General features: G+C 40.2%; 1 protein-coding gene across 2 annotated transcripts in view; it reads left to right on the forward strand.

Annotated features, from left to right (window-relative positions):
- The window catches only part of peak1 (pseudopodium-enriched atypical kinase 1), a 241,236-nt gene that overhangs the window by 204,650 nt on the left and 18,168 nt on the right, over window positions 1-18,418 (forward strand). For both annotated transcript variants that reach the window (XM_059946658.1, XM_059946659.1), the window contains 2 exons: window positions 268-342; window positions 13,233-14,014. In XM_059946658.1, the coding sequence (XP_059802641.1) occupies window positions 268-342; window positions 13,233-14,014 (857 nt within the window). The remainder of the gene's footprint in view (window positions 1-267; window positions 343-13,232; window positions 14,015-18,418) is intronic.

The raw sequence follows: 18,418 nt of genomic DNA on the forward strand, positions 1-18,418 counted from the left end.
CTTATAAACCTCATGATTATGATTGCTTAATCACTTTTAAAAGTCAATCTGTTGTATTCTAAATATGTCATTTTATTGTTGTTCATATGATAATTTAAAAATAAAATTATTTCTTATCATGCACTGGTGCAGAAAACAGTAGTCATGAGTGGTAAAAATCTAATTGGACTGAGTTTTTCATTTGAGTCACTAACTTTCTGGGAGTCCCAACCTGTCTTTTCTTTCTCTCCTCTATTTTTCACTTTTTCTATACTGCAATCGCTCCAGTAAAATCACAGAGCTTGCGGGCTGTGGATGGAGGCTCAGCAACATACGGAACAGCACCTCTTCTGAGAGCCAAAGGTGAGCAGTTCATTGGCTGTAAGCAACCCTGAGCTATTCTCCAAAAGTTTTTACTCTCTGTCAAGGGAGGTTGGAAACATCAAAAGGAAGTGCATGCATCGTTAGTAAAATCTGTAAATGTGGCTCTATCAATCTTGATTATAATAATTATGTATATTCATATATAATTTGTGAAACAGCATTTGCACAGAGAGGAGATTGAACTAGAAATTATGTTTTGTTATACAAACAATGATTATACAAACATTTTGATCTACTGCTGAACTGAACTTGAAGGTAGGGTGCTGCAGACTGATCATAGTATAAACATAAGATATAAGACCAGAAAAAGGCACCACGTTCTTTTTGGAATGCCTTAAAATCTATCAATTGATCTTTTTTTTTAAATCAGGGCTCTCTTTAATGGTTCCAACCTTATTGTTTTTTTAGACCACAAGATTTTAAAATATTGGTTCAGAAATAAGTCACTCAGCCCATCAGATTTTTCCACCATTTGATGATGACCTCTCAATTCCATTTTCCTCCTTTCTCCCCATAACCATTGATACCTTTGCTAATCAAGCATCCATTCAAGGTTCAAGATTGTGTATTGTCATATTTCAGTACACATGTGTAAAGGAAAATGAAATTATTGTTACTCTGGATCCAATACAACATAAAAATAATACAATAACCATGAAGGACACAATAAATAACACAGTAAATATAAATACAGTAGGGTGGGTTAATGGTGGAGGTATTGATAGGTTCATCATTGAGAATTCCTTTCCAAATGTTCTCTTTTCTTTCCAAATAATAATTAATCATAATCCCAGATTATCAGACATCTTTAGTGCAGCTCCAGCTAACTCTTTACTTCAGATTAAGATTCTAGATTCTTTAGTATCTTCTCTTGACTCAAATGGCTGAATCTAAGTGGTCAAAGGGACTTATTCTATCTGGTGATCTGTGATTTCACGGGGATCTGTACTGGGACCCCTGCTGTTTGTGATGTATATTAAATGACCTGGATAAAATGTAGATGGGTGGGTTAATAAGTTTGCAGATGATATAGAGATTGGTGGTGTTGTGGATAGTGTGGAAGACTGGTAATGAATACAGCAGTGTATAGATAAGTTGCAGAGATGGACAGAGAAATGGCAAATGGAGTTTAACCCGGCCCAATGTCAACTTTTGCACCTTGGTAGCTCAAATATAAACAGTCATTACATTGTTAAGTGCAAGATCTGTGATGCAAAGAGAAGATAAGAAGAGGAATCTTGGACTCCAAGTTCACGACTCCCTAAAAGTTGACTACAACAAATTGATAGAGTAGTTAAGAAGACATACTGCATGTTTACCTTCATTAGTTGAGGCACTGAGTTCAAAAGTCAGGAAATTACGCTGCAGCTTTATAAATCTCTTGTTAGACTACATTTGGAGTATTGCATACAGATCTGATTGCCCCATCAGCTTGCCCCAAGGATGTTGAGACTTTGGAGGGGGCGCAGAAGAGGTTTACCAGGATGTTGCCTGGATTAGAGGGCATGTGCTGTAACAAGAAGTTGGACAAACTTGGGCTGTTTTCTCTGAAGTAGACAGACAGCATCTTTTACCTGGTGTTGAAATGTCTTAATACCAGTGGACATGTATTTAAAATGAAAGGAAGTAATTTTAAAGGAGGAGTGAGAGACAACCTTTTTATGCAGAGTGATGGGTACTTGGAATATGCTGCCAGGCTAGTGGTAGAGGCAGAAACATTAGGAACTTTTAAGAGAGGGTTAGATAAGCACATGAATGAGAGGATTATGGAAGAATATGGACATGTGCAGGAAGAGGAGATTAACCATTTGATTATTAATTTAATTGGTTTGGCACAACATTGTGGGCTAGTCCTGTGGTGTACTATTCTATGCTCAATGATCTAAGAATAGCACATTCACACAGCATAATAAGATTAAATCTCCAACCCATATTCCTCATCTGAATATCATTCTACTGTCCTTACTTGTCACATTACTATGTATTTATCCACATTAAATGCCTAGTCCAGCCAAACCATTTTGATTTACGTTTCAACTCCACCTTCAGAATATATCATTTGTGAACATCTTTGTCTTGTGAACCAAAGGATTAGTGCAGATTAAATAGTTGTATTGCATCCTAATAAGTACACTCCCATATGCTGATGCCTCAAAATTTGGAATTTAAAATTTAATAATTTGTTTAGACAAATAAGGACAATCAGACCATCTGTCAGTGATCCTTTCAGTGATCAGCAACTGCTAGGTCTCTTACTCCCTTCTAATCACTTTTTAGACTTGGCTTTGTTGTTCTAATTCATTAATGTCCATTGTAATCTGTTCTTTATCATATTTTCAAACAGTTCTTTAAGCTGAAAGTCTGCAGTTTAAGAGTTCATTCTCATATCCATTTCAAATTAAGGATAATTTCTGCTATTTTTCAAACCTATAATCTTAAAAGATACCAAGAATTTTAAAAATTTTTATAGATTCGCAATTATCTTCATTTTCTGTACCCTTATATGCCTCTGTCAACTGGAGTGCATATTTTGCGCCTCATTTCTACTAAAGTTAAAAATGACCAAGTAATACTTTAATAATTCTGTCACATCCACATTAGAACATTTATCAATGGTATTGTGATAATGTCATCCATACAGATTACTTCATTACAAGGTAGTACAAGGTAAAACAATAACAGTGCAGAATAAAGTGTTAGTTATGGAGTAAGTGCAGTGTAGGTAGACAGTGAAGAGGTAAGGTCACAAGGAGGTAGATTGTGAGATCAAGATTCTTATCTTACTATACTAGAAAACCATTCAACAGTCTCAATGATGGGATCTTGAGCCTGGTGCTTGCAGGTTTTTTTGTCTGCCTGATGGGAGGGAGGAGAAGAGAGAATGTCTGGGGTTGGTGAGTGGGATCTTTCATTCTGCTGGCTGGTTTACTGAGGCAGCAAGAGGTATAGACAGGGTGTGTGGTAGGGAGGCTGGTTTCCATGGTATATAAAACAGTTAAATAAGTAGTGCTAAAAAAAGTAGCAAGGTAATGTTCATCGGTTCAATGCCCATTCAGAAATCTAATGGCAGAGAGGAAGAAGCTGTTCATGAATTGTTCAAGCCCCTGTACTTACTCCCTGATGGTAGCAATGAAAAAAAGGCATGTCCTGGGTGATGGGATGATGGATGCCACCTTTTTTGAGGCATCTCTTCTGGGATGCTGGGGCGGGGGCTAGTACCCATGATAGAGCTGACCGACTTCACAAGTTACTGCAACTTATTTCAATGCTACACAGTGTCCCCTGTGCCCCAATCCCAGATGGGGATGCAGCCAGTTAGATCTCCACAGTACACCTGTAGAAATTTGCAAGTGTCTTTGGTAATATACCAAGTCTCCTCAAACTCCTAATGAAATATAGCCGCTGTCAAATCTTCTTTGTAACTGTGTCAATATGTTGGGCCCAGGATAGACCCTTAGAAATGTTGACACCTAGGAACTTGAAATTGCTCACTCTTTCCACTTCTGATCCATCAATGAGGACTGTTGTGTGTTCCCTTATCTTACCCTTTCTGAAGTCCACAATCAGTTCTTTGATCTTATTGAGGTCATAGACAGGGCAGCTGCCATATGAAACAGTGATTCATTGGATAGGATGCTTTCTATAATGCATCAATGAAGATTGAAAGTCAAAGAGGCGATGCCAGATTTCTTTAGCCTCCTGAGGAAATAGAGACATTGATGAGCTTTTTTGGCCATTGTGTCAATGTGGTTGGACCTGGACAGACTTGAAGCTGTCAACCCTTTTGGCCTCAAAACTGCTGATGTAAACGGCAGCAGGTGCACTGACCCTTTCCTGAAGTCACTAACTAGCTCAGATTCAGCTTAACCCTGAATACCTGTATGTCATGAAATTTGTTGTTTTGTGGCAACAGTACAGTGCAAAACATAAAAAATACTTTAAGCTATAATAAGTAAATTCAGCAAAAGAGAAATAGTGAGCTAGTATTCATTGATTGTTCAGAAATCTGATGGAGGAGGCAAAGAAGCTGTTCCTAGAATGATAAGTGTGGTTCTAATAGCTCCTGCACTTCCTCTCTGATGGTAATAATGTAATGAGATTTGCTGACATTGAGAGAAAGGTTGTTGTCATGACACCGTGTCACTTAGTTCTCTGTCTGCTTCTTGTACATATTTGAGATATGGCCCATTATAGTGGTATCATCTGCAAACATGAATATGGAGAATCCAGCCACACAGTTGTGAGTGTATATAGAGAAGACAGATAGATGATACTTTATTGATCCCAAAGGAAATTATAGAGTCACAGCAGCATGACAAGTGGACAGATATACAAATATTAGAAGAGAAGAAAGAAAGAAAGAATAAAAAATGAGTTACCACTAACAGTTTAACAGGAAGGGGGCATCATTTCTCCTGCTATACATTAATGATTTAGATGAAGGGATTAAAAGTAACATTAGCAAATTTGCAGATGATTCAAAGCTGGATGGCAGTGTGAAATATGAGGAGGATGTTATGAGAATGCAGGGTGACTTGGACAGGTTGGGTGAGTGGGCAGATGCATGGCAGATGCAGTTTAATGTGGATAAATGTGAGGTTACCACTTTGGTGGCAAGAACAGGAAGGCAGATTACTATCTGAATGGTGTCAAGTTAGGAAAAGGGTAAGTACAATGAGATCTAGGTGTCCTTGTTCATCAGTCACATGCAGGTACAGCAGGCAGTGAAGAAAGCTAGTGGCATGCTGGCCTTCATAACAAGGGGAGTTGAGTATAGGAGCAAAGAGGCCCTTCTGCAGTTGTACAGGGCCCTGGTGAGACCACACCTGGAGTATTGTGTTCAGTTTTGGTCTCCAAATTTGAGGAAGGACATTCTTGTTATTGAGGGAGTGCAGCATAGGTTCATGAGGTTAATTCCCGTAATGGCGGGACTATCATATGTTGAAAAATTGAAGCGACTGGGCTTTTATACACTGGAATTTAGAAGGATGAGAGGGGATCTGATTGAAACATGTAAGATTATTAAGGGATTGGACACGCTAGAGGCAAGAAACATGTTCCCGATGTTGGGGGAGTCCAGAACCAGAGGCCACAGTTTAAGAATAAGGGGTAGGCCACTTAGAATGGAGTTGAGGAAGATCTTTTTCACCCAGAGAGTTGTGGATCTGTGGAATGCTCTGCCTCAGAAGGCAGTGGAGGCCAATTCTCTGGATGCTTTCAAAAAGAGTTAGATAGAGCTCTTAAAGATAGCAGAGTCAAGGGATATGGGGAGAAGGCAGGAACAGGGTACTGATTGTGCATGATCAGCCATGATCACAGTGAATGGTGGTGCTGGCTCGAAGGGCCAAATGGCCTGCTCCTGCATTTATTTTCTATTGTCTGCTATAGGTTGAATTATATTAGAACCTAATGGCCAATGGTAAGAATGCTTTCATATAGTGCTCTTTGGAACAGTGTAATTGTCTTAGTTTATTACTAAAAGTGCTCCTCTGTTCAGCTAAAGTGGCATACAAAGGGTGAGAAACGCTATCCAGAATTGCCAGGATTTTCTGTAGGGTCCTTTGTTCTACCTCAGCCTCCAGTGTGTCCAGTTTGACTCCTATAACTGAGCCAGCCTTTCTAATCAGTCTGTTGGCATCACTCGGGTTGATGTCATTGCCCCCAGCACACCATTGCATAGAAGATTACACTGATGACAACAGACTGGTAGAACATGTGAAGGAGAGGCAACTTTGGCCCTTGTACGCAACTTCTGTGTTGATGCTCCACTCAAGTTTGTCATACAGGTGCACCCCCAGGTACTTGTAGTTCCTCACCACATTCACGTTCTCACCCTCAGTAGTAACAGGGAGCAGTCTTCCTACAGTCCATCACCATCTCCTTTGTCTTACTGATGTTGAGCTGTGGATGATTCAGCTTGAACCATTTGACAAAGTCCTCCACCTCCTTTTATACACCCAACTATTGCTGATTCATTGGAGAATTTCTGCAGATGACATGACTCAGTGTTGTATTTACAGTTTGAAGTATCTATCTATACATCTAGTGGAGGAATCTGGAGCATCCAGGGGAAATCCGTGCATTCCACAAGGAGGACGTACAAACTCCTTACAAAGGATGCTGTGATTAAACTCCAAACTCCAACACCCTGAGCTTTAATAGCATTGTGCTAGCTTCTATGCTACCATGGCACCTGTATTAGTCATAGAAACAGGCCATTTGGCCCAACCGATCTATGCTGATCACAGCATCTTCCCTGCTAGTCCCAGTTGCCCGTGTTTGGCTCATAACCCTCCGAGCCCCTCCCCTCCCCTCCATGTCCCTATCCAAATGGCTCTTAAATATTATAATTGTACCCACCTCAATCACTTTCTCTAATTTCAGTACTTACTCTCTCTGTGTAAAGAAGTTACCTCTCAGATCTCCTAAATCTCTTAAGGTTTGAACTCCCCAATTCTAGGGAAATGTCTGTGACCATCCATCTTATACTAACCCCTCATTATTTTATAAACTTCCATGAGGTTAGCCCTCAATATACACTCCAATGGCTATACAACACCAGTGGCTAATAATGAAGCAATTTGCTTTCTATACATTTTCACCAGTTTTTCTAACAATATTCATTAGGTCTCTTTTCATTCTTATTTCTGACTAACCTAGTTTATATCTGTATGTAACATTCATCCAATTGCATCATTATTCTTTTTTGCAATGTTCAGGGAATAATTACCTTATTTGTAATGTAATAATTGGTTCCTTAAGGTTGACACAGTGAGGATAAGTTCCCACTACCTGTTAATTGTTCCTAATGGTGTGCATCTCAAATAGCCTCTGACAACCAAGTGCAGCTCCTGGCCTTCACGTGTAGCTTAGCTACTAAGTCCTATGGAACTGTTTCTGCTGACAGGAGAAGGGGCAAAGGTAGGTTACTGGCACCTTAAAACCTGTCACTTCAGGCAGGTGGGGCCTGTTAGCTGTGGTTGGCCGCTCATCTAGAAGGTAAACTCTGATCTCAAACCTCACTGCCTTGTAGTTATTATGGGTAAGACTTTGGGAGTAACCCTCAAGGGAAAAATACAGAGCTGGAGCCCTTAAGGCGGCCTTACATTGAGTTCAAAGCTGACTGGCAACTCTTCCGATGGCACTGATGTCAAACTGTATCGGCCTCTGCCATTCCTTTGGATTCATCAGCTGCGTGGAGAGGAGGAGCCTGCTACTGCCCTGGCTTGCATATCACGTAGACAATTAGAATGCAACATCCATGGTCAACTTCGACCAATAGAGGGCCTCAATATAGTGACCTTTTGATATATCTTTTCTCAGTGTATGTCATCCCATTTTTTTTTTGTTAACCAGAAGTTAATTCAGTGGACCACAAGTTTGAAACTTGCTCTTTTGCATCACATGTAATCTGTATGTGTTCTAGATCCAGCATGGGGTGGAATCCTGGAGTTTGTGTGTAGATTATTTGTTTGAATTAAATCCACAGGTTTGCTTAATGCACCTCAAACATGGAATTATTCTAATGGGTGTGGTTTGCAAATAGTTTTAACATCTGTAAGGAGTTGTTGATAAATACTAATTAAATGTTTTGAGGTTTTTGAAAGGAGTTGTCAGATTAGTAATCTTACCACAATAATAACATTGATTACTTATTTTTAAAAATTGCATTGGAAGATTTTGTCATGATCATGATATGTTCCATGAGAGAATTGTGTTGAGTATTCAAGTAGAGAAAGATCTACTGATGTAGAATTGCTTGTCCAGTTTGGAGTTCAATTCCTTTCCAAAGAAGTAAGTGTACTCCACAAAATTCCAGAGAGGTTATTGCTGGCAGATTAAGAGAACAATTAAACGTGCAGGATTAGATGAAATGTAAGCAAATACAGTAAAACTATCATTCCTTCATGGGGCACTATGAAATGTACATGGGCTCATTCTATTTGTCATTTGGTACAAATTATGAAAACATCTGGGTTTTCAGTGACCTTTGGATGAGATAGATTACTTAATTGTGTACCATAGCCTGTGCTTCTGAAGGATTAGTTTGCTCATTCTGTCCCAAAAGGATTATGAATTTTCTCAGGTTATGATGGCCATTGAAGAGACAGCTTCTTTAAAAACCTGTTCAAATTTGATCACTTAGTTGCCAGTACATTTTATAAAGCCCATACATTGTGCTTGGATAGATGTCTTTTTTCCTGGTAAGTTAAATTATCTGATTTTTGGGTTTAACAAAATTTAAATTTTTGATGCAATGAGTTCCAGGTATGGCTGTAATTTTTTTTGCAGATAGAAATGCTGTATCATTATTAGAAATAGTTTGTCTCTAGCCCTGCAATGTGCAATCATTATTATAACATTGTACATGGTCATTTGCTTGCTGTAAAGTGTTCTGTAGCCAAGTGTAATTGTTTAACAGGGTCTGCAATGAGAACATTTGTGTTAATACTCTCACCAGCCAAGACATGTTTGTGTTGTCAATAGCAACATGGAATGTGAAGTGTTATGTCTGTCTTCACTGAAGACTGGTTACCGGAGGAGAGATATGTTAAGCAGTAATATTTTATAAGGGAGTGAAACATGATGTCAAATCAATGCAGTGAAAAACAATCGGCAATTCAGAATAAGCACATTAAACTCAAGCAAATTGGGACATTTGTGCAGATGTTTGTTTGTTAAATGAAGCTTTTCACAGAAACCTTATTTTTTTAAAGTCATTTAAATTTGTGGTTTTTATTTTACTTTTGCAAAGCACCTCCCTCCATAGAATGATTATGCACATCAATACGAGGCTGAGAGCATGGTACAGGAAGGAAGGGTTCAGGTTTTTGGATAATTGGTCTTTGTTCCAGGGACATTGGGATCTGTTTTGAAGGGATGGTCTACATCTGAACCGGAGGGGTACTAACATTCTTTTAGGAGTATTTGCCAGTGCTGCTCGGGGGGGTTTAAACTAGATGTGCAGGGGGCAGGGATCCAGATCCAGAGGGTTGGTCAGAAGGTGCATGGGGTTAAATGTGTACAAGGTTTGGGTGATCTTGAGAAGGTCATCAAAATTCAGGGTGCAATTTGCCCGATGGAAGTTCAAGGAGCTGGGTTAGGTACAGTAGACAGTGTTTTAAGCAAAGAGAGGAGGAATGGGCTAAGAATTCTATACTTGAATGCGCGTAGTGTCAGAAATAAGACAGATGAGCTTGAAGCTCAGATGAAAATGGGGAACTACGATATTGTTGGGATAACGGAGACATGGCTGCAAGGGGATCAGGCCTGGGAATTGAGTGTACCAGGGTATACGTGCTATCGTAGAGACAGAAATATGGGAAGAGGGGGTGGGGTGGCCCTGTTGGTGAGGAATGAGATTCAGTCCTTAGCAAGAGGTGACTTGGGAACAGGGGAAGTAGAGTCTGTGTGGATTGTGCTGAGGAACAGTAAGGGTAAAAAGACCCTAATGGGTGTTGTGTACAGGCCCCCAAACAGTAGCGTGGATATTGGGTACAAGTTTTATTAGGGAGTTAACATTGGCATGTGCTAAAGGTAATGCAGTCGTTATGGGAGATTTCAACATGCAGGTGGACTGGGAGAATCAGGTAGGTGCTGGACCCCAGGATAGGGAGTTTGTGGAGTGTCTAAGGGATGTATTTTTGGAACAGCTTGTGCTTGAGCCAACCAGGAACGAGGCTATTTTGGACTTGGTGATGTGTAATGCACAGGAATTGATAAGTGATCTTGAAGTAAAGGAGCCATTAGGAAGTAGTGATCATAACATGATAAGTTTTTATCTACAATTTGAGAGGGATAAGGGCAGATCAGAGGTGTCAGTGTTGCAATTAAATAAAGGAGACTACGGAGCCATGAGGGAAGAGCTGGCCAAAGTTAAATGGGCGGATGCCCTGGCAGGAAAGACAGTGGATCAGCAGTGGCAGATATTCTTGGGCATAATACAAGAGATGCAAATGCAGTTCATTCCAATGAGAAGGAAGGATTCAAAGAGGGGGAAGGGGCCACAGTGGTTGACAAAGGAAGTCAGAGATTGTATAGCATTAAAGAAAAAGAAGTATGACAGGGCTAAGATGAGTGGGAATACAGATGATTGGGAAAGTTTTAAGGACCAGCAGATCTTAACTAAAAAAGCAATACGGAGAGAAAAAATCAGGTATGAGCTCAGTCTAGCCAGGAATATAAAAGGGGATAGCAAAAACTTTTTTAGCTATGTGAAGAGAAAGAAGATAGTTAAGAACAATGTTGGCCCCTTGAAGAATGAATTGGGAGAAATTGTTATGGGAAACAGGGAAATGGCAACAGAATTTAATGCATACTTTAGATCTGTCTTCACCAGGGAGGACACAAACAATCTCCCAGATGTATGGATGGGCCAGGGTCATAAGATATCAGAGGAATTGAGACAGATTGACATTAGGAAAGAAACTGTGATGAGTAGACTGGTAGGACTGAAGGCTAATAAATCCCCGGGTCCAGATGGTCTGCATCCGAGGGTTCTGAAAGAGGTGGCTCAGGAAATTGCGGATGCATTGGTAATCATTTTCCAATGTTCCTTAGATTCAGGATCAGTTCCTGAAGATTGGAGAGTGGCTAAGGTTGTCCCACTTTTCAAGAAGGGAGGGAAGGAGAAAACAGAGAACTATCGCCCTGTTAGCCTAACGTCAGTCGTGGGGAAGATGCTTGAGTCCATTATTAAGGACGAAATAGTGGCACATCTAGATGGCAGAAATAGGATTAGGCCGAGCCAGCATGGATTTACCAAGGGCAAATCATGCTTGACTAATCTGTTGGAGTTTTTTGAGGGTGTAACAAGGATGTTAGACGAGGGTAAGCCAGTAGATGTTGTGTACCTAGATTTTCAGAAGGCATTCGATAAGGTGCCACATAGGAGATTGGTGAGTAAAATCAGAGCTCATGGCATTGGGGGCAGGGTTTCAACATGGATAGAAAACTGGTTGGCAGATAGAAAGCAAAGGGTAGCAGTGAATGGGTGTTTCTCAGACTGGCTGGAGGTGACTAGTGGGGTACCACAGGGCTCTGTATTGGGACCACAGCTCTTTACGATTTATGTCAATGATTTAGATGAGGGCATTGAAAACTATATCAGCAAGTTTGCTGACGATACTAAACTGGGTGGCAGTGTGACATGCGAAGAGGACGTTAGGAGAATACAGGGAGACTTGGATAGGCTGAGTGAGTGGGCAGATACTTGGCAGATGTCATTCAATGTGAATAGATGTGAAGTTATCCACTTTGGAAGCAGGAACAAGAGGGCAGAGTATTGTCTGAACGGTGTCGAGTTAGGTAAGGGAGAAATGCAAAGAGACCTAGGAGTCCTAGTTCACCAGTCAATGAAGGTGAATGAGCAAGTGCAACAGGCAGTGAAGAGGGCAAATGGAATGTTGGCCTTTGTTACAAGGGGAATTGAATACAAGAGCAAGGATGTTCTTTTGCATTTGTACAGGGTCCTGGTGAGACCACACCTGGAATATTGTGTACAGTTTTGGTCTCCAGGTTTAAGGAAGGACATTCTGGCAATTGAGGAAGTGCAGCGTAGATTCACTAGGTTGATTCCTGGGATGGCAGGGCTGTCTTACGCAGAGAGATTGGAGAGATTGGGCTTGTACACGCTGGAATTGAGGAGATTGAGAGGGGATCTGATTGAAACATTTAAGATAATTAAAGGATTTGATAGGATTGAGGCAGGAAATATGTTCCAGATGTTGGGAGAGTCCAGTACCAGAGGGCATGGATTGAGAATAAGAGGTCAGTTATTTAAAACAGAGTTGAGGAAGAGCTTCTTCTCCCAGAGAGTTGTGGAGGTGTGGAATGCACTGCCTCGGAAGACGGTGGAGGCCAATTCTCTGGATGCTTTCAAGAAGGAGCTGGATAGATATCTGATGGATAGGGGAATCAAGGGATATGGGGACAAGGCAGGGACTGGGTATTGATAGTGAATGATCAGCCATGATCTCAGAATGGCGGTGCAGACTCGTGGGGCCGAATGGTCTACTTCTGCACCTATTGTCTATTGTCTATTTGAATTTTGTATTTGAGTATAGTGCTTGCTCAAGGCATTAAGTAATTCATGTTGCTCTCTACAATTATTTAATTTTTCAGCTCTTCCTGACTGTTCGTATCAGGTTAACTGTTTCTCTTAAACATTCTTTATAATCTCTTTCTGTCTCATAACTCATATAAAAATCATTGTTCATACACAAGCATTTTATTAATCACCTCTATAACTAACCTTTTCCATTCCACAACTAGATCTGTAATCTAGTAATCTTGAAATTTGTGATCACTGTGATAACTCCCTGATAATTTTGGAATCAGTTCCCTACAGAAGGCACTTGTTTCTTTTTTTTAAAAAGTGCTTGCTGCATTGCAGAAGCATCAAAGAACTACCAACAGAGAGGAGGGATGAAAAATATGGAGATACACCAACGAAAAGAGTTTTTAAACTGAAACTGATATATCTGGCAGTCTGCTGCTGCTATAAAGATTTTAACTGTTAATGGTGCAGCTTACTCATTATGAATATATGAATCAATGTGACTATAAATCAGAACTGTTAAGGATTTTATATCCATAGTGGAATAATTGACTATGACAGCAGTGAAGTTCCAGTACACTCCACTTATGGTCTTTGTAATTTGCTGATCAGAATGCTTGTGTGGAGTCTTGATGCAGTTTCAAGATTAAAGGTCTAGTCTATGAAATTCCAACATTTATTTTGAACATTTATTTGTTTTCTTAATATAGTAGTCAGAAGTTATATTTATGTACCTTTTTAATGCCCCTACAGTTAAAGAGGCATTATCTAACTGTACTATTACTCTAAATTTGTTTTTGTAATTGCATAGGACAATCGCGGGCCAACATGATACCCCTGAAGCAGCCGAGGCAAGTGAAAGGGGCTTCAGATGATGCCATCGCATTTGGAGGATTTGTAGAACAGGAAAATATGTCTGAGACACAGCCAACACCGCCACCTCTTCCAAAGAAGACAATAATCCGAGCAAATACTGATCCAGCATCAAAGGACTATGTCCACAAAATGATAGAAGTGAAGAATTCTGGACACAATGTAAATTTAGCAAATCCACTGTATGATGTTGACTATCTTGGGGATACAAACTGGGATGCATCAAGTGCTTGTTCTTCAATCAGCTCAGATGCCAGGATATGTGACAATGAGTCAGGGGACTCACTCGACAGAGCAGTGGGCAAGTCAACTGCAAAAGCAAGTGTATCATCGACAGCTAATAGCATATGTAGCCTCACCATGAGCAACAGTAAAGAGAGGTGCTCAAATAGCTTGGATTCGTTATCTGATAAAAACCGCTTTCCTCAAAGATCTGGTAAAAGCATACAGAAGCCACAAAGACACGCACTCTACAAAGGGATAGAGAACAAAGAAGAGGTGGTGCTGAAGATTCGAAATCTCCACACCGACTCTCTAAAGAAATTAGCAGCCAAATGTGAGGACAAGTTCATGGAGGGTCAAAAGAACCAGCTTCGCTTTGGATTGGATAACTGGTCGGATTTCAGATTGACTAGTGATAAACCTTGCTGTGAGGCAGGTGATGCTGTTTACTATACAGCGTCCTATGCTAAGGATCTCCATAATCAATATGCAATCAAGGTAAGCTATGGGAATCATTCTCTCCTCACTTTTGTATACCAAAATTTTGTCACCAAAAGGTCATAACATATGCATTCTTGGAAGATTCATGGTAAATAGGGCAAAGTTGTAGAACCCTAGAGAGAGATAGCGACAATTAGTATAATTTATTCAGGAGGCGATTAATATAAATAGAAGAAGAAAAGGATTAGCTGGATTACACATGGAAAAGTTTAGCTTTATAAACAAAAGAGGTGTGTATGGGTCGATAGTGTAGATTGTAAACATTGCAACCAATGTTCAAGGTTGTATTGGGGGCAACCTGCAAGTGTTGCCATGCTTCTGATGCCAGTGTAGTATGTCCTTAACTTACTAACTCTAACCTGTACACCCTTGGAATGTGTGAAGAAACCAGGGCACCCAGAGGAAACCCATGCAGTTATAGGGAGAATGTACAATGTACAGTGGCGATATTGAACCAATGTTGCTGGCGCTGTAATTGTGTCACATTAACCACTATGCTACCGTGCTGCCCTCTCGTGCTATTCATTCCATGTGTGGCCCGCACCCATACACTTACAATTACCATTTGGAGGAAAACCCTACCGTTATGATTAAATTACTGGAGTAATAAACTAGAGATGCTAGTTGAAATTCGATGGGTGAGCAGGGGAGGTTAAATTCAGTAAATGGAATGATTTGGAACAGAAAAGCTAGAATTGGTGACCATTGTTGTGAGGGAACTTTACAAAATATATATGGTTCACAAATATCTCCCATTCTTATCAGGTCTGACTGATGTGGAAGGATAGCATTCATCATTACTCTGAGAGTTTCTACTTTTCTCAATATTACCACATTATGGTCTTTGAACATGATCATTACTAGATGAACAGAAAAAAAGATATCAAGTCAGTTTCAAAATCCAGGGCAACATTCAACTCTGCAGGTCAGGCAGCAGTATCTCTGGAGAGGAATGAATCCAGTGTTAATTCTGCTTCATAACTGCTGCCTGTCCTGCAGAGTTCCTCTGGCATTTTGTGTGTGTTGCTCTGGATTTCCAGCATCCACAGAATCTCTTGTGTTTAAAATTCAGACTTGTTTTCAGTCAGCTAATTATTTAATCTGATAGGAACATATATAATCAGTAACAGAAATGTGTATAAACAGAAAAATAGTATGCAAGCTTTTTTTATTCTTTTTCACCACACTTACATTTTGTAATTTAAATATGATAAATATAATATAAATATGATAAAAGGCCGATGTCTCACCACTCTTGGAGATCAAAGTACCATCCGAATTTAACACAGATCTTACAATGACTGTATAGAGGATTATACTTACTGTTGCAGCAACTATGTTTTGGAATGTTTAACTGGCTACCAGCATTTATATAGTTAGTGATATCTGACACATCTTACTCAACAGCCACATGGATGATGAAAAGAAGGCCCAGGGTTTGTTGTGTCCCTCTGGGAATGTTGCCACTCAAGATCTGACATGCATTTTAAAGAGTTCTAAGTTTCCTGTCTCAGTATATATCTTGATAATCCACATTCTTTTTGAATTATTCAAATTCTGATATCTAATTAACAACACATGTCATTGGTTCGGTCCCTGTGAATAAGTGACTATTTATGACTATTTAGTGTTGGTTTTCACTGTAGAGGACATGTCTAACATGCCAAAGAGAGATGATATGGATGTGATGGGAGGTGAGGACTTCAATACAATAGCTATCACTGAATAGGTAGTGCTGAGTAAACTTGTGGGCCTAAAGATAGACAAGTCCCCTGATCCTGATGGACTGCATCCCAGGGTACTGAAAGAAATGGCAGAAGTTATAGTTGAGGTTTTGGTAATAATTTACCAAAATTCTCTGGACTCTGGGCTGGTCCTGTTGGATTGGTAGAGGGCACATGTCACGCCACTGTTTAAAAATAGATATATGCAAAAGGCAGGTAACCATAGGCCATTTAATTTAACATCTGTAGTTGGGGAAATGCTTGAAGCTATCATTAAAGAAGAAATAGCGAGGCATCTGGAAAGAAATGGATCCGTCAGGCAGACACAGCACGGATTCAGCAAAAGCAGGTTCTGTTTGACAGACTTACTGGAGTTCTTTGAGGATATAACAAGCACAATGGATGGAGGACACAGGTGGGCGTTATTTACTTGGATATCCAGAAGGCATTCGGTAAGGTGCCACATTAAAGACATCCATAAGATAAGGATGCATAGAGCTGGGGGTGATGTATTAGCATGGATCAAAAATTGGTTAACCAATAGAAAGCAGAGAGTTGGGATACATGGATGTTTCTCTGGTTGGCAATCAGTGGTGAGCAGTGTGTCGAGGGGTTGGTGCTGGGCCCTCAACTGTTCATGATGTACATTAACAATCTAGAAGAGGGGACCTAGTGTAGTGTATCTAAGTTTGTTGATGATACTAAATTGAGTGGAAAAGCAAATTGTGCAGAAGATACAGAGAGTCTGCAGAGAGATATAGACAGGTTAAGTGAGTGGGCAAGGGTCTGGCAGATGAAGTACAATGTTGGTAAGTGCGAAGTCATCCACTTTGGAAGAAAAAGTAGATCAGATTATTAATTAAATGGTAAAAGATTGCAGCATATTTGCTGTGCAGAAGGCCTTGGGAGTGCTTGAGCATGAATTGCAGAAGGTTGGTTCGCAGGTGCAGCAGGTTATCGAGAAGGCAAATGGGATGTTGGCCTTCATTGTTAGTGGGATTGAATTTAAGAGCAGGGGGGTTATACTACAACTGTATAGGGACTGGTAAGGCTGCATCTGGAGTATTGCTTGCAGTTCTGGTGTCCTTATTTGAGGAAGGATGTACAGGTTTTGGAGATGGTGCAGAGAAGGTTCACCAGATTGATTCCAGAGATGAAGGGGTTAGACTCTGAGGAGAAATTGAGTTGCCTGGGACTGTTGTAGCTGGAATTCGGAAGGTTGAGAAGAGATCTTATAGAAACATAAAATTATGAAAGGGATAGATAAGATGGAGGCAGGAAAGATTAAAAGCAAGAGGATAGTGAGGGATAAAATTGGCCCCTTAGAGAATCAGAGTGGTCAGCTATGTGTGGAACCGAAGGAGATGGGAGAGATTTTGAATGATTTCTTCTCTTCGGTATTCACTAAGGAGAAGGATATTGAATTGTGTAAGGTGTGGGAAACAAGTAAGGAAGTTATGGAACCTATGACAATTAAAGAGGTGGAGGTACTGGCGCTTTTAAGAAATTTAAAAGTGGATAAATCTCCGGGTCCTGACAGGATATTCCCCAGGACCTTGAGGGAAGTTTGTGTAGAAATAGCAGGAGCTCTGACGGAGATCTTTGATATGTCATTAGAAACGGGGATTGTGCCGGAGGATTGGCGTATTGCTCATGTGGTTCCATTGTTTAAAAAGGGTTCTAGAAGGAAGCCTAGCAATTATAGACCTGTCAGTTTGACATCAGTGGTGGGTAAATTAATGGAAAGTATTCTTAGAGATAGTATTTATAATTATCTGGATAGACGGGATCTGATTAGAAGTAGCCAGCATGGATTTGTGCGTGGAAGGTCATGTTTGACAAACCTTATTGAATTTTTTGAAGAAGTTACGAGGAATGTTGATGAGGGTAAGGCAGTGGATGTAGTCTATATGGACTTCAGCAAAGCCTTTGACAAAGTTCCACATGGAAGGTTAGTTAAGAAGGTTCAGTCATTAGGTATTAATGCTGGAGTAATAAAATGGATTCAACAGTGGCTAGATGGGAGATGCCAGAGAGTAGTGGTGGATAATTGTTTATCGGGATGGAGGCCGGTGACTAGCGGGGTGCCTCAGGGATCTGTTTTGGGCCCAATGTTGTTTGTAATATACATAAATGATCTGGATGATGGGGTGGTAAATTGGATTAGTGAGTATGCCGATGATACTAAGGTAGGAGGTGTTGTGGATAATGAGGTGGATTTTCAAAGCTTGCAGGGAGATTTATGCCAGTTAGAAGAATGGGCTGAACGTTGGCAGATGGAGTTTAATGCTGAGAAGTGTGAGGTTCTACATTTTGGCAGGAATAATCCAAATAGAACATACAGGGTAAATGGTAGGGCATTGAGGAATGCAGAGGAACAGAGAGATCTAGGAATAACTGTGCATAGTTCCCTGAAAGTGGAGTCTCATGTAGATAGGGTGGTGAAGAGAGCTTTTGGAAGGCTGGCCTTTATAAATCAAAGCATTGAGTACAGAAGTTGGGATGTAATGCTAAAGTTGTTCAAGGCATTGATAAGGCCAAATTTGGAATATTGTGTGCAGTTCTGGTCACCGAATTATAGGAAAGATATCAATAAATTAGAGAGAGTGCAGAGACGATTTACTAGGATGTTACCTGGGTTTCAGCAATTAAGTTACAGAGAAAGGTTGAACAAGTT

The sequence above is a fragment of the Hypanus sabinus genome, chromosome 21 (genome assembly GCF_030144855.1).
Source record: "Hypanus sabinus isolate sHypSab1 chromosome 21, sHypSab1.hap1, whole genome shotgun sequence".
Classification (NCBI taxonomy): domain Eukaryota; kingdom Metazoa; phylum Chordata; class Chondrichthyes; order Myliobatiformes; family Dasyatidae; genus Hypanus; species Hypanus sabinus.